The 15556-nt window shown below is 23.1% G+C and overlaps 1 protein-coding gene across 1 annotated transcript; it reads left to right on the forward strand.

Moving 5' to 3' along the window:
- The first annotated feature begins 34 nt into the window (after positions 1 to 34).
- LOC112596835 (DNA (cytosine-5)-methyltransferase 3-like) lies at positions 35 to 11938 on the forward strand. The gene is made up of 15 exons (XM_025342659.1): positions 35 to 126; positions 283 to 401; positions 4809 to 4906; positions 5004 to 5102; positions 5181 to 5280; positions 6055 to 6213; positions 6660 to 6760; positions 7842 to 7889; positions 8038 to 8099; positions 8179 to 8335; positions 8394 to 8490; positions 8741 to 8893; positions 8978 to 9119; positions 11441 to 11628; positions 11759 to 11938. Exons 2-15 carry the CDS (start codon positions 326 to 328, stop codon positions 11833 to 11835), a joined length of 1557 nt encoding a protein of 518 aa, XP_025198444.1. The 5' UTR covers positions 35 to 126; positions 283 to 325; the 3' UTR covers positions 11836 to 11938.
- The last annotated feature ends 3618 nt before the right edge of the window (positions 11939 to 15556 follow it).

Below are 15556 nucleotides of genomic sequence, written 5' to 3' on the forward strand. Positions count from 1 at the left end.
GTTTAATAGTGACTTTAATGCCCGATGGTTAGTCGTTTGCCATTCCGCATTCGTCTTTAGAACATACTCCTCGTTATCGGTTCTGGACCTTGTTCTATTTTTTAGTTCATAACACTTGTTTTAAAGGTACTATATTATGTTATGTCAAACAATTTATTATTATTAGGTACATCTAAATTACTATAGTAATAATTTAAGACGTTTGTACGGATCTTAAATAGCGAACCGTGAAACAATAGACCACATTTTTCCCAAACAATAATCTGTTAAATAATTTTCTAGTAATTGGCTATACATTGCAAGAAGAAAAATTCAACGTGGGAAAATGATAAACGACGCAGAAAAACAGCAAGGCCGAATCGTTTGGGCAAAAATATCCAAAAAATCCAAATTGTGGGCCGGTATGTAATTTTATAATTTTACTAATGTACTTGTATAGTGATAATATTATTTTAGACGAAATATTATGCACTTATTTTTTTTGTTTATCAAAACTTGTCATTTGAATTTCGGTGAAAACGTTAATTTACTAATTACACACTTATTGTACCAGCTATAGATACTAACTACTAAGTACTCATACTTATTTAGCTAATATTTTTAGTGGTTGGATTTTAATATTATTTGGTTATTCATGATAGTACTTCCTAATTAATGTTTTTAAAGTATGCATTTATTATACTAGAACATCATTATATATGTTCAAGTCGAATCTTGGTAAATTTTATTAGTTGCAGTAACTAGTAATAATTGAGCACAGCGGCCATTTATTGTCTATAAGTATTTTTCTAATTTTACTAATATCTATAAACCATAAATTACTCTTTGGAACTGTTTTATAAATAGAACTGTCAAAAAGCCATTTTGTTGCCCTATTATTTTTGTTTTATTTTTATTTACCATTGTACAATGTTTATCATTGATAAATTATCAATTTATTTACTATTTCACTCTGGCAATAATACAATTTAATAAAATATGAAAATGTTTATAAAAACTTTCGTTTGTGATGTAGCACGAAAAAAACCACTCTAGTTAAAATAATAAGCTCCATCAATGATAATCGAGAAACCAAATTTATATGTGATACAGAAGAAGACTCGCTGTGTGGAAATTTTTTTTAATTTTCTATATCCGTAATACCTATACAAACATTTTATTGAAGTTTGAAAACACTAAGTAACTAATTTAAAAATTCGATAACTATATTCGTGCGAATGATATTAAAACATTGACATTATGAAACATCAAATATTGTTTTGTTTATTCTTTATCGTCTATACATTACATATTTTATGAGAAAAATAGAATTTTCAAAGTGTATTCAAATAAATGTTAAAATTAGTTTTTTTTTTAATAAAATACATAATTTACCTACGTCCATAATTTTGATCACACGGTTTGATTTCTACTACATCATTTTCACATTGATTCATAACTATAGGTAAAGCTAGATCTTCCGCGTCATTCTTATTCATATCTGTGGTTCCTCAAAGTATATTACTAATTAGTAATTACCATTTTTTTTCTTTACATTTGAACAATTATTATCATGCATTGTTGATTAAAAAATGGCTATTATTGTTTGAGATTATCATCTACATTTATTTTTAGATAAATGGTCGATATCCGATCGGTAATCCGGGCGACCTTCTCTATATCTTGTCGCTGCGGAGAGTCATAAAACGATTTTTATTTTACCGACTGGTGAAATATATCTCAATATTAAAATTTTAATTAAATTATTTAAAATTAAATAAAAATATCCAATTTTATTTCCCTGTGTGGTACTTATTTATCTTTCAACTCGAGGATAAATTATTTTAATGATAAGCAAAGTTTTAGTTACAACAGTTTTATATAAGACCTATAAAACTCATTTTTAAATTATTACTTAAGAGAACACCGCACCCGTGTGTGTTGTCTCTGTCTTACACACGTGACATGTAGAATATAGTAATTTTTCGTTCACCCGTTTCAGTAGTATGTTTTTAGTTTTGATATTAAAGTACATTAACTTATTATCAATTTTTTAGTTCAAAACATTATCTGTGTTCTTTCATTGGTATTTTACGATATTTTAATTTTTAAATAAATCATGAGCGTTTTTAAATATTACCTAACTTACTTAAAAATTAAAATATCGTATAAAATCAACGAGAGAAAACAAATAATTTTCTTACCTAAAAGTTTAATGTTTAGTAATAGGTCAATCAACTCTAATATTAAAACTAAAAGCACATTATTGAAACTGGTGAACGAAAATTTACCATGACGTACGTATTTAAGGCGTAAGCCGGAGACAGCATTGCGGGTCCGACGTCCTCTTTGAAGTTCATATTATTTTTTTATGTATTCTTTATAAATAGTATCTCTAATTTTTACGTCTTAATATTCTTTGGATTTTTATATTTATTTTTACGTGTAACTGATAATTAGTTACTATTATATTATTAAGTAAAATTAATATATTATGAACCAACTCAACCAACAAGAAACTAAAGAATATAATTTTATTTGGCAATACTATAAATATTATGTTATCAAATAGTCTGCATAATAATTATTATATGTTTAAGTGGAAACTATGTAAATATTTAATATTTATTAGAATGGTTAATTTATATTTATTTTATTATAAATTGTGGTTATAACTTATAACAAAATAGGCTGTACTAATAATTGTTTTAGTAGTCATGTAATATTTTAACTTGTAAATAAAAATAATTCCATTATTTCAATTGTTATAAATACTTATAATGTATTGGTTCTTTAAAAAAGTTTTATTAACTAAAAATAAATATTACATTTTAATATTGTATAATAATAATGACTTGGTTGTGAGTAATCACATTCTATTTTTTGATAAATACCCAAACTAAAATTATTACAAAACAACTTTTTCTTTTTTTTTTTTAAATACAATTTTTATGCAAAACTAATTTAATAATCAAATTTAAATCAACGTTTTTACATTAGTTTGTTAACATTTAGACTATTGCAGAATCTAAAGTTATGATTTTAGTGATTTAAAAAATTAAAAAAGATTATGATCTATATGGAATTTGGGTCACTCGGCACTTGCATTAAATACTCTGCAATTAGTGTATAATTTAAATACCACTTTAACTAATTTAATATATTTTATATTAAAAAAAAATGAAAAGTTTTATAGATTATTATAATTGTATTTATATTCATCTAAAAACTGTGACATCTCATGAGTTTCATCTCTATATTCTGCTGAAGCATTGCATTTTCTTCCTTTATTTGCTTACCATATCATCTGTCTCATCCAATTTGAAGAATTCCAAGTTGACTTAAAAGTTAAAAGTAATTTCTAATGATTGTAATTTTTAAATAATATTTAAGCGTCCCTACATTGAACATTTTTTTCGCATAATGGTAAGAATTAGTTGTTAAAAAATATAAGGAATAGCTTAAAAAATTAGTCAAATTTTGAAAATTAACTACATTTCTATATATTGTATACATTCAAATAAATATTGAGGTTCTCAATAGAAGGAGGAACGCCTTCTATAAAATCATATTATATTTTATTATTCCTTTGAATGAAACTTTCTTCAAATAATCATTTAATTATTTGTAAACAAATGTACTTATATTGACACTTACATTCCTTCCTACTAGCCATAAAAACATATTTATTACCTTTATAATATAAATAACAATCATTTACAAAAATATGCTATATAAGAGTACAATAAGTAATTGTATTGCTCAAAGTCTTCAAAAATTGTTTTTCAATGGATACTTCAAAAAATTCCAGTTCATGCTTACTGCCCGTTCTTAAATAACATTGCTGTTGTAATACAGATGTGAAGCATTTAATAAATAAGTGTATAATACAAGTCAATAATATTTATAATGAAGATGTCACTCTTGCATTTGTTTTATTTATCTTAAATGTTTATAACATAGAAAATTTATGTTCAGCAATATAAAGTTAATTTTAATATAAATTTATACATAATAAAACATATTACTAGGGCTCGAAAGTTGATGACCTTAAAAACATTAAAAAATGACCTAAAAATTTATAAATATTTGTTTAAAACTAATAAAATTACATTTTTTTGAGAAAAAAAAGAATAACAATAATAGTAAAAATTCTCAAAATTATTACATTGTACTATTAAAGCATACTTTATTTTGTCAAAAGTAAAAATGACGCTAGCAATGGTTTTATTTTATTGAATATTTATCTTTACCTAACCTATGTATAATTTGTGTAAAATATTATTTTATAAAATATAAATTTGATGTAGGTACTCATATATAATTTGTGTAAAATAAAAACTATGCATGTAAAGATGTTAATTAACAAAATCTAATTATAAATTCAAGAAATTGAACTAAAAAGGAAAATATGACTTCAAAAATGATAAAAAATTACTTGAAAAGTAAAAAAAGCCAAAAAATGAAAAATAAAAATTAATTATTTAGATTCACATGTTTATGAAATACATTTGTGGCCAGGAGAGAATCGTCTAATAAGTTCCAAAAAAAAATAATGTAAAATGTATCAACTTCCTTGCCCTACTTATTACTTACTTAAAAATCAAAATATCAAAAATCATCTCCAAGATCACTGAGACAACTTTTTTGTCTTACTGTGTTCAATAATAAGTAAATTCACTTTTAATTTAAGAATAACTAAATTTTATCCAGTTGTTAATTATAAATTTATGTTAAGCACTTGTCAGATGAATGTGAGTATTGCATCCTCTAATTATTATTATGTTTATTAAATTATTTTTATTTTTTATGCTTTTATAAATATTTAGCAATGATTATTTCTACAAAGAAAATGAATTTAGTATATTTTGAAGATCAGCCTGGAAAAACATGTGTTTGGTGGTTGGTTAATGACACTATGTCACAGGTATTAAAAAATTGAATACTTAAAATATCAATCATTAACATATATGATGTCTACAATATTAAATAACACTTAGTTATTTTTAAATTATAATTTTTAGCTGAAAAATAATTTGATATTTGATTTTAAATCTAAAATAAAAGATGGTATGACTAATTTATGTGGTCAACGCAAAGAAGGTGTTAAACAAGCGATTAAAGTAATTACTTTTTAATTATAATTCTAAATTTTATTATTTAAAATACCATAATATAATTTGCATTAATATATTTTGTAGATATTATCCTTACAATTTAACTTTGTAATCCCTAAACATTATGATGGAAATGTTAACCAGATAAATTGGGCATTAGTGAATTTGCCTATTATTATGAAAGGTATGACAAGTAAACGAAATAAATTGTTATAACTTATTTATAATTCTTAATTATTATATCTATTATGATTAATATTTTAGTTAAAATGATTAGATATATACTTTGTTTTTATGTTGTCTGTTCAATTAATTATTACTTTTTTTAATTTGATTTTAACAATAATTTCAGTGATTGTTGTAGTTCTTTTAGTATTTTTTTTTTTTTTTTAAAGTACTAGACCAGGGGTCAGCAATTAAATTCTATGAAGATCCAGAAAATCAAAAAAAAAAATTTCGAGGGCCAGTAAAAACTAAAAACTCAGATATTAGTTAATAATTGTTGTGTTATTGCAACTGTTATTGTAAATAACAATAAACGATAAACACCATCGTGATCTTTAAATACATAATAAAATAGATAAAATATATATTATGCGTGGAAAACCAACATTATTAAAAAAAATATTTTTTGTGGTCCAATTATTTTTCCTTTGCGGGCCGTCTACTGTTCTAGACACTTACATTGTATAATAGTTCAGTTTACATTCATTTTTATAAAACAATGGAATAAATCAATTTATTGTAAATAGAAAATTTGGTATGTTATTATAAGATAGATAACATAATATTTGTCCTATCACAATATTGTTTTTAGACATTTTTGAATACAATAATTTTAAAAATATTATCAAAGTATATAAATAATTGAAACTAGCGTCTGAATTAAGTTGTATTAAATTAAGTAGCTTTGATTTCAGATTATATCATAATAATATAATATGTAACTTTTTAATAGAAAATTGTCGTCTAGATGAAGAATTGATTATTCCAGATAATTTCCTAAACAAAATCATAATGACAAATAATAATATTAAAAAAAAAATTGAAGACAATAAAGAAAAAGATGTTGAAAGCCCACGTGGAGAAAAAAGAAAAATTGATGTTTCTGAAATTTGTAAGTAATAGTAATAATATAAGATGTGATTTACTGGTAAAGTGGTGCCATTTTATAACTGCTGTTGATATATATTATTTACTAGTACTTATTATTTATGTTTTGATGAATAAAAAATTTACCATTTTTATTTATATTTTTATATTTTATTAGTTATTACAGTATTATAATATATGTTTCATTTGTGATAAAACTTAATTTAAACTATTCTTGTAAAATATTATTAATGAAAGTCATATCACTCGTACATATTTACTAAAATTATTTGAGATTTCAATGTCTGTTGTTAAAAAAAAAAATTGAACTACAATACCTACTTCTGAAATGAGAATTTTATCATTATATATCAATAACAGAACATTTAAATTGATTTTTTTTTAATATGTTTAATGTTTGATTTTTTTGATTATTTGAATTATCTACCTAGGTATTTTAATTGTTTCTAGCAAAAATGAAAAACCAATATTGCCTGGCGTGTCGAATAGCTATAGATGAACTAGAGATTAAACATCCCATATTTAATGGTTTTTTGTGTGATGATTGTTTTGTAAGTAGACATTTTTATTTTTTTCTATTTAATTCTTAAAACTTTAAACAATTTATTAGTATATATATCTATGTTTATTTAATGTATGTTTAATATTTCTTATCATATAATTTATAATGATTTAATATGTACTTAAAGGTTTGAATATTTTTTTATTTTAGTTTTTATCAATATTATTTTAAGCTTATATTTCTACTTGTTTTTGGGAAAAATCATTAACTGTTCAAAGTTATTTCTTTTAAATCTATTTACCTGACATTTTCAATGAACATCAACCTCACATAATAACTTAAATTTCTATTTTTATCAATCATTTGGGCTAAGATATGCAGCTTTTATAAGATTATCTTTTACCCTAATTTAGACTCTGTATATTTCTTTCTCTGTTACGATTCCATGATTAAATTTATGCCAAACTTTTGTTCAAACATGTAAAAATCAGTTTATACAAAACTAATAAAATAATAATAATTATTAGTTTTATTTCATTCGAACAATGCAATAATTATCAATTGATAATATCTCCTTATTTCGATGATGATAGGTCTTGAAAAGTAAAAAATTGAGCATTGTTAGATTTTTAAAGTTATTACAAATAGTAAATTGAGGGGTTTTATTTTCTAGATTTATAGATATCATATAAATAATTTCACTTTCAATTAAAAATAACTTGCTAGTAATTTGTATTCTGAAATATATTTTGTACTTAAGTCAATTTTACTTAAAACTTAAAAGTTAATGAATTTTTTTATTTTATGCGAATGATAATATTATAATACTATTAATTATTAGTATGATATGTTTAGATGGTTTATTTAAAATATAACTAGATTATAGTACTTTTATGCAAGCAACTTATAAGTCAGAACATGATAAAACAAAAATAGTTTTTAAATTAAAAATATGTAATATTTTGTTTTTTTCCTTAAATTATTTTTAATTTGGTTTTTTGTAAATTGATCTTTATTTTGATTTTATTTTTTTAGTTTCTCTTATCAGTTGCCATTTTAATATCAATGAAATTTTTAGAAATTGTTTATTATGCAATTCTTATTCTTACATTTTTTATTATTCTTTTTAGATAAAAGGAAAACACATTATTCTATCAATAGCAAAAGACAATGCAAATGTAAGTATAAAGAATAAATGATTTATTTTTATTGCCAATATTTATTTTTGTTTGAAAAATTAAATATTTTTTTCAAGATTGTTTAGATTATTTTTATTTAATTAATTATTATTTTATTTAATATCATCATTTTTATATATTTTAATAGGATGGCTGTTGTGTTTGTCTTACTCAAAAAGATACATTAGTATTGTGCAGTTTTTGTATAAGGTATGATCAATTAATTGTATAGTTTTTAAAGTTATTATTTTATATATTATACATATATCATATATATTTTTTTAAGCAGAGCTTACTGCAATGAATGTTTAGAATTTTATTGTGAACAGAAAGCTGTGGAAAAAATTCTTGAGGATAAAACATGGAAATGTTTTGCATGTTCAAATACCACCACTTTTAAGACCAGTAAACTAGTTCCAAGGAAAACAGTCGATCAATTAAGAAACGTAATTTTTTAACTTGCTTCTTGTTCTGTCAAAAATCATAAATATCACACTATTACAGATTTATAACTTGTATCCAGCGAGCACTGAAAAGAACTGTACCAATGAACAAATTAAAGAGATACATGTCTTAAATTTAAAAGATATTCAAAACAATGGTGAATAATATTAAGTTGATTAATTATTTGATTTTTCTATTACACATACTTAAAGTTTGGTTCAATACTTGGTTCATCAAATATGTTATTTTATTTATCAAACCCCTTTATTAATTAAAATACATTTGAAGTGAAATTTTACTTAGTTAATCTGATTAGAAATGAGATAAGGAAACATATTAAAAAATATCTTTAAACTTTGGTTTTTAAACTTAATGGTAATTTTAATGTCTATTTGTTCCTTTTTTAGTACCAAAAGCTTTAAAAAACCTAGAATTTCCCTTTAAAATTCTCGAAATCAGTTATTTAAATGGTGATATTCAAGACAATAATGAGAGTAATGCCAAATTAATCATTCAATATTATCCTAACAAGGAGAATTATGATGAAGATAAATTTTTTGGTAAATGAAATAAAAGTTTTGTTGATTTACGTTCAATGACTAAAATTGTTTTACTGATAAAGTCTTATTAATTTTTTTATATAGATCTGAATGATTGCATGAAAAAATTTTTCTCCTTTTTGCAAATTAAAAATAAAATGGAAGCATTGCATGATGATAAAACTATTTTCTGGGCTTTTGAAACAAGTGCTGCTATCAAAGTTTCTGAACAAAAAACAATTTCAAGGTAAAATTTGATAACAATTTAAGCATTTTGTTAAGGTTTTAAGTATCCCATGTTTTTATCTTTAAACATTTGAAAAAAATATACCTTTAGTCTAGTGACTATTTTTATTTGTGTTTTTTGTAAATATTTTATATTTTACTATTTTACTATTTTATATGCATGGCACACTTCAGATAATATATCATATATATTACAGTAGTATTTTTGATAAAATTTACAAAGAAATTGGTTTCATCTTATACAAACTATTCTAGTATTTTTTTTATTGCCAAATATAATTGAAGTGATTAATTTGTTGATTTTAACATATATATTTTTTTTTGCGGTAGAGTACATGATAAGTTGACGATAAAATGCTTAGATTTTCAAAAATGGGTTTAGTTTTTCCAAATTGGATCTTATTTGTACTCTAAAGAGATCAAGTATAAAGATTTCCTATAATTATTTTTATAATCAGAAAAAACAAACAAAAAATTAAGAAAAAATGGCATTTGTACTTTAATTCAATTTTTGACAACATCGAATTTATGTTTTTGCTGCGACTATAGATATTTAATTTTAACCAAGTATTTGTATTATTGTCTTATATTTACAATAAAATTTGTAAAATGTTTTGACTATTTTTAAGCTATTTATAGAAATAAGAAATATTCAATATTTTTTTGGTTTTTTTTTTTCATGAATGCCAATTAAAAATTATTTGCAGGATAGAAATGCTTGAAACTTGAATAAAACACTCTTCATGAATAGTTAATTTTTCAATTAATAAAATATCAAAAATCTTTTTTTTACAATATCTGTTTATTAGGGTTTAAAGTTAGAATTTTGGCAAATTCATAAAATTGCTAAATAATTGTTCTATTTTGTAATTAAAAAATTAAAAATGTTCTTAGTTTATCTATGTTTTAAAAATTGAATGTAAGATTTTTCATAAGTATTTCATACTGAAACCATCAATTTAAAATATATACACAGACGATTATTTTTTATAAAAATATTTCAAGTTCAAACTTGGAGAAATTGCTTATTCAAATGATAAGTATATAGTATCGATAATCGATGTTAATTATTTTATTATAATTTAAAAACATTAATTGTATGAACTTAAAATGTTTACTTAATATATTTCTATAAATTGTATTATGTGTAATGAGTAATGACATTCTTGATTTCTTTTTTCACTATAACCTTATTTTTACTAATTTATGTTACATAGATGTTTTTAAATTTTGAGTTATTTAAGTGTCATTATTACTAATAATATACTAAATACTATAATTTCGGAAAAAATATATCAACTTTTAATCTATCATAATACTTAAAGTAATTTAAATGACTTTATAATAACTATTTCAAAATATATTTAAGTTACGGGGAAAGTAGAATATTGAGTAATGTTTTACATTGCTTGGTCAGTGTATACTTTGCCCAGTGTTTTCGGGTAATATATTAAAAATTCTATTTTTGCCATGCGGGTTATATTTTGACCTGTCAAGTTAATTTGTCCGTAGTAAATTGGACATTATAATTTAAACTATCAACAAAACTTTCCATTTTAATACAATTTTTTTTTTTTTTTTTTAATGTATTAAACAGTTAACAAATAGTAAATATAGTGAGGACTGAGGAGGATAGGTACTGTATTACAGTAAATTTGTTCATATTATATTTTTTAGAGTTATATACATACTTTTATATTTATATTTTATAAAGTAATTAGTATGAGAGTACAAAAGCAATGTTTGGATGTAGAGCAAAAATTGGATTAAAATCATCGGTACATCCAATAACATTAATTAATAAATTACAAACTGAAGAAGGTTTAGAAACTGCTATAACATTTATGAATACTGGAAATCATAGTGAAGTTGATGAAACATTGATTGAAGGAAAATAGGTAGTAGAATAAATAAGATAATTGCTGTAAGAACAGAGTCAGTTGTAAATTTAATAATTCAAACAAATTAGTTATCATTGCCTAACCTAAACTGAGCACAATTATTCTATATAGCACGGCGAAGTATAATTTTGCCCACATTACCCATTATAATCAGGCAATGTAAACATTGCCCGATAGTCTACTTTCTATAACATTTATATACTTAGTGAAATAGGCTGAGCGACAATCTCACTCAGAATTATTTGTTGTGTATATTGATGTATCATTTAATTCAAATTTAACACAACCATAACAGTGATCCACTTAATAACTAATATATAGTAGAACAGTATCCATTTGCCTAACTTTTAAAAAAAAATTGTATTGCTGTAAATTGAAAACTTGTCTATTAAAATTTAAACATATATTATGTATTTTTAAGGTTTGTTAACTCTCAACCTATTATCATTGGAATGAACACAAACGATGTCCGTCAAAGAAGTAGGTTTATTTGGACCAACATTACTATACTTAAAGATAACATCAAACAATTTACTAATCAAAACATTTATCTTCATAAAATACCTAAATATGTTGGTAGAAAAGTAAAATATGATGAAGATCACAAAGGTAAGAATTATTATAATGTTAATTTTAAAATTATAACATTCATTTTCAGAAATAAATATTATTTACCTGTATTCTAAAAATCTTCATAAAATTAAATGATGAATATTTACTAAGTTATTTTATTTTGCAGATATGCCTTGGTGTTACACTTCTGTGTATATCATTCTAAGCAGTTTCATAAAAAATAACATAGGTAGTAGCAAGTAAATGCAATATGTTTTATTACTAATGATATTGACCTGAGTTTTGTTTATCCAACATATTTAATTTTTTCGTTTTGGTTTTTTTTTTTTTATTTTATATATATACATTTATGCTGATATTTATTTTATATTATTTCATTAGAATTTTAAAAGAATAAATTTGCTATTTTTACCTAAATACCAGAATTTAATAAATTCATTATTCATGTTTACTACTGTAAAAATAAGTACAATATTTTTTAAATGTTTGTTGCAATAGTATTTTTAATGTTTTAAAGTACGGTATTTTTATAACAAAAAGGTGATTAATTTATCTTGTTTGTATTCAAATAAACACTAATTAACAATTATTAGTATTGTTTACTGTATAGAAGAAATGACAAAACGGTTGATTACAAAAGATTTCAAAAATATCCTTTGATAGAATTTACTAATAATAGAAGCATCCCTTAAACAGTATTTGTAAATGTTGTCAATAATAATATTGAATAGATTTTTAATCATTTTTGTATACAAATAGACACATGTAGTTACTTGTATTCTTGTAAATTACTCATTAAGGACACAACACATACAAATAATGTCCCCATCTAACATAAAATCAACAAAACAAATTAAAAACAAAATAAAACACTGATTATGATTGAAAAACAAATTTTGGATATTAAAAAAAAACTTTTTTCCCCAATTCATACAGTAAAATACAAGTTTTTACTATTAAATAGCTAATAAAATATTCAATTTTCATTGGATCTTCATGAAACCTTCAGAAAATGAATCATCACAGTAACTATAGTCAGGAAAACTTAAAAAACCATTGATTATGATTGATAAGTACAACTTGGAAATCAAAATAAACATTTTAATCACACGAAATATGGCACGAGTAAATAATTTAACTTTTAAATTGCTAATAAAAACTTCAATATTCAATGGATCTTTTTGAAACCAACACCAAAAGACTCACCACAATCAATATTGTCTAGAAAAATTAAAAAAACACTGATTATGATTGAAAAACAAATTTTGGATATTAAAAAAAAACTTTTTTCCCCAATTCATACAGTAAAATACAAGTTTTTACTATTAAATAGCTAATAAAATATTCAATTTTCATTGGATCTTCATGAAACCTACAAAACACATTCAACACAGTCTTAATAGGCAGAAACAATTATAACAACATAGATTTTGATTGATAAACACACTTTGGAAAGCAAAATAACCCTGAAATGCAAAAATATGACACGAGTTAATAATTTAAGTTTTAAATGCTAATAAAATTTCAATATTCATTGGATCTTTTGAAACCAACTCCAATAGACTCACCATATGCAATATTGTCTGGAAACTTAAAAACAAAATATATCAATGAAAATACATTTTGGAAATTATAAAACAACTTTTACCCCAATTCTACTGTAAAATAGAAGTTTTACTATTAAATAGCTAATATAATATTCAATTTTCATTGGATCTTGATGAAACCTACAAAACACATTCAACACAGTCTTAATAGGCAGAAACAATTATAACAACATAGATTTTGATTGATAAACACACTTGGAAAGCAAAATAACCCTTTGAAATGCAAAAATATGACGAGTTAATAATTTAAGTTTTAAATGCTAATAAAATTTCAATATTCATTGGATCTTTTGAAACCAACTCAATAGACTCACCATATGTATTGATAACTTAAAAACAAATATATCAATGAAAATACATTTTGGAAATTAAAAACAACTTTTACAATTCTACTGTAAAATAGAGTTTTACTATTAATAAGCTAATATAATATTCAATTTTCATTGGATCTTGATGAAACCTACACATTCAACACAGTCTTAATAGGCAGAAATTATAACAACATATTTTGATTGATAAACACACTTTGGAAAGCAAAATAACCTTTGAAATGCAAAAATATGATACGAGTTAATAATTTAAGTTTTAAATGCTAATAAAATTTCAATATTCATTGGATCTTTTGAAACCAACTCCAATAGACTCACCATAGGCAATATTGTCTGGAAAACTTAAAACAAAATATATAAAAATACATTTTGGAAATTAAAAACAACTTTTACAATTCTACTGTAAAATAGAAGTTTTACTATTAAATAGCTAATATAATATTCAATTTTCATTGGATCTTGATGAAACCTACAAACACATTCAACACAGTCTTAATAGGCAGAAACATTTATAACAACATAGATTTTGATTGATAAACACACTTTGAAAGCAAATATAACCCTTTGAAATGCAAAAATATGACGAGTTAATAATTTAAGTTTTAAATGCTAATAAAATTTCAATATTCATTGGATCTTTTGAAACCAACTCAATAGACTCACCATAGCAATATTGTCTGGAAAACTTAAAACAAAATATATCAATGAAAATACATTTTGGAAATTATAAAACAACTTTTATTCTACTGTAAAATAGAAGTTTTACTATTAAATAGCTAATATAATATTCAATTTTCATTGGATCTTGATGAAACCTACAAAACACATTCAACACAGTCTTAATAGGCAGAAACAATTATACAAACAGATTTTGATTGATAAACACACTTTTGAAAGCAAAATAACCCTTTGAAATGCAAAAATATGACACGAGTTAATAATTTAAGTTTTAAAATGCTAATAAAATTTCAATATTCATTGGATCTTTTGAAACACCAATAGACTCACCATAGCAATATTGTCTGGAAAACTTAAAACAAAATATATCAATGAAAATACATTTTGGAAATTAAAAACAACTTTTACCCCAATTCTACTGTAAAATAGATGTTTTACTATTAAATAGCTAATATAATATTCAATTTTCATTGGATCTTGATGAAACCTACAAAAACACATTCAACACAGTCTTCATAGCAAGAAACACTTATAACAATATAGATTTTGATTGATAAACACACTTTGGAAAGCAAAATAACCCTTTGAAATGCAAAAAATATGACACGAGTTAATAATTTAAGTTTTAAAATGCTAATAAAAATTTCAATATTCATTGGATCTTTTTGAAACCAACTCCAATAGACTCACCATAGGCAATATTGTCTGGAAAACTTAAAAAATAAAAATATGTCAATGAAAAATACGTTTTGGAAATTAAAATAGCTAATTAATAGTTCAATATTCACTTAATCCTGATGTAACCTACACCCATTAACCTCTAAATTTGTATGCACTTATATTTGTTTCATTACTTTTTCAGTTTTAATAGATGTTAGAAGGAAAATTTTGTTTTTTTTTACTAATGTAGGTACCAAATGTGTATATTATAACACCCAGTATAGAATTATAAGATGCTGTTGTTTTTAATATTTAAGCTCTCGTTTTAGTGATCTAGATACAGTTTTTCTACGTGTTGAATAGTTGCTATATCTATTCTAGAAATACTTGTCTTATGTTATGAATGTTATGATATTACTCTGAGTGTTTATAAGTGTTAAATACTTACCCCAGTATAGTACATTTTTACATTACCTTGTAAATTAAATTACGTGTTAAATTTGGTTTGATTTGATGTTTGACAACCTTGTTCCACGATTGGTTCACAACTTAGTAATACTTATAAATTATTTCTAAAACTTACTCCTCTCGACAATGCATTGTAATTGTTTTTGTATGAAGGCTTACTCCATGGCCCATCTGCAATCACTACAAGTTTTGGCTGACGTTTTCAGATCTAAATCACCGTTT

The sequence above is a fragment of the Melanaphis sacchari genome, unplaced genomic scaffold, assembly GCF_002803265.2.
Source record: "Melanaphis sacchari strain LSU unplaced genomic scaffold, SCAv2.0 Contig34_pilon_pilon, whole genome shotgun sequence".
In the NCBI taxonomy this organism is placed as follows: domain Eukaryota; kingdom Metazoa; phylum Arthropoda; class Insecta; order Hemiptera; family Aphididae; genus Melanaphis; species Melanaphis sacchari.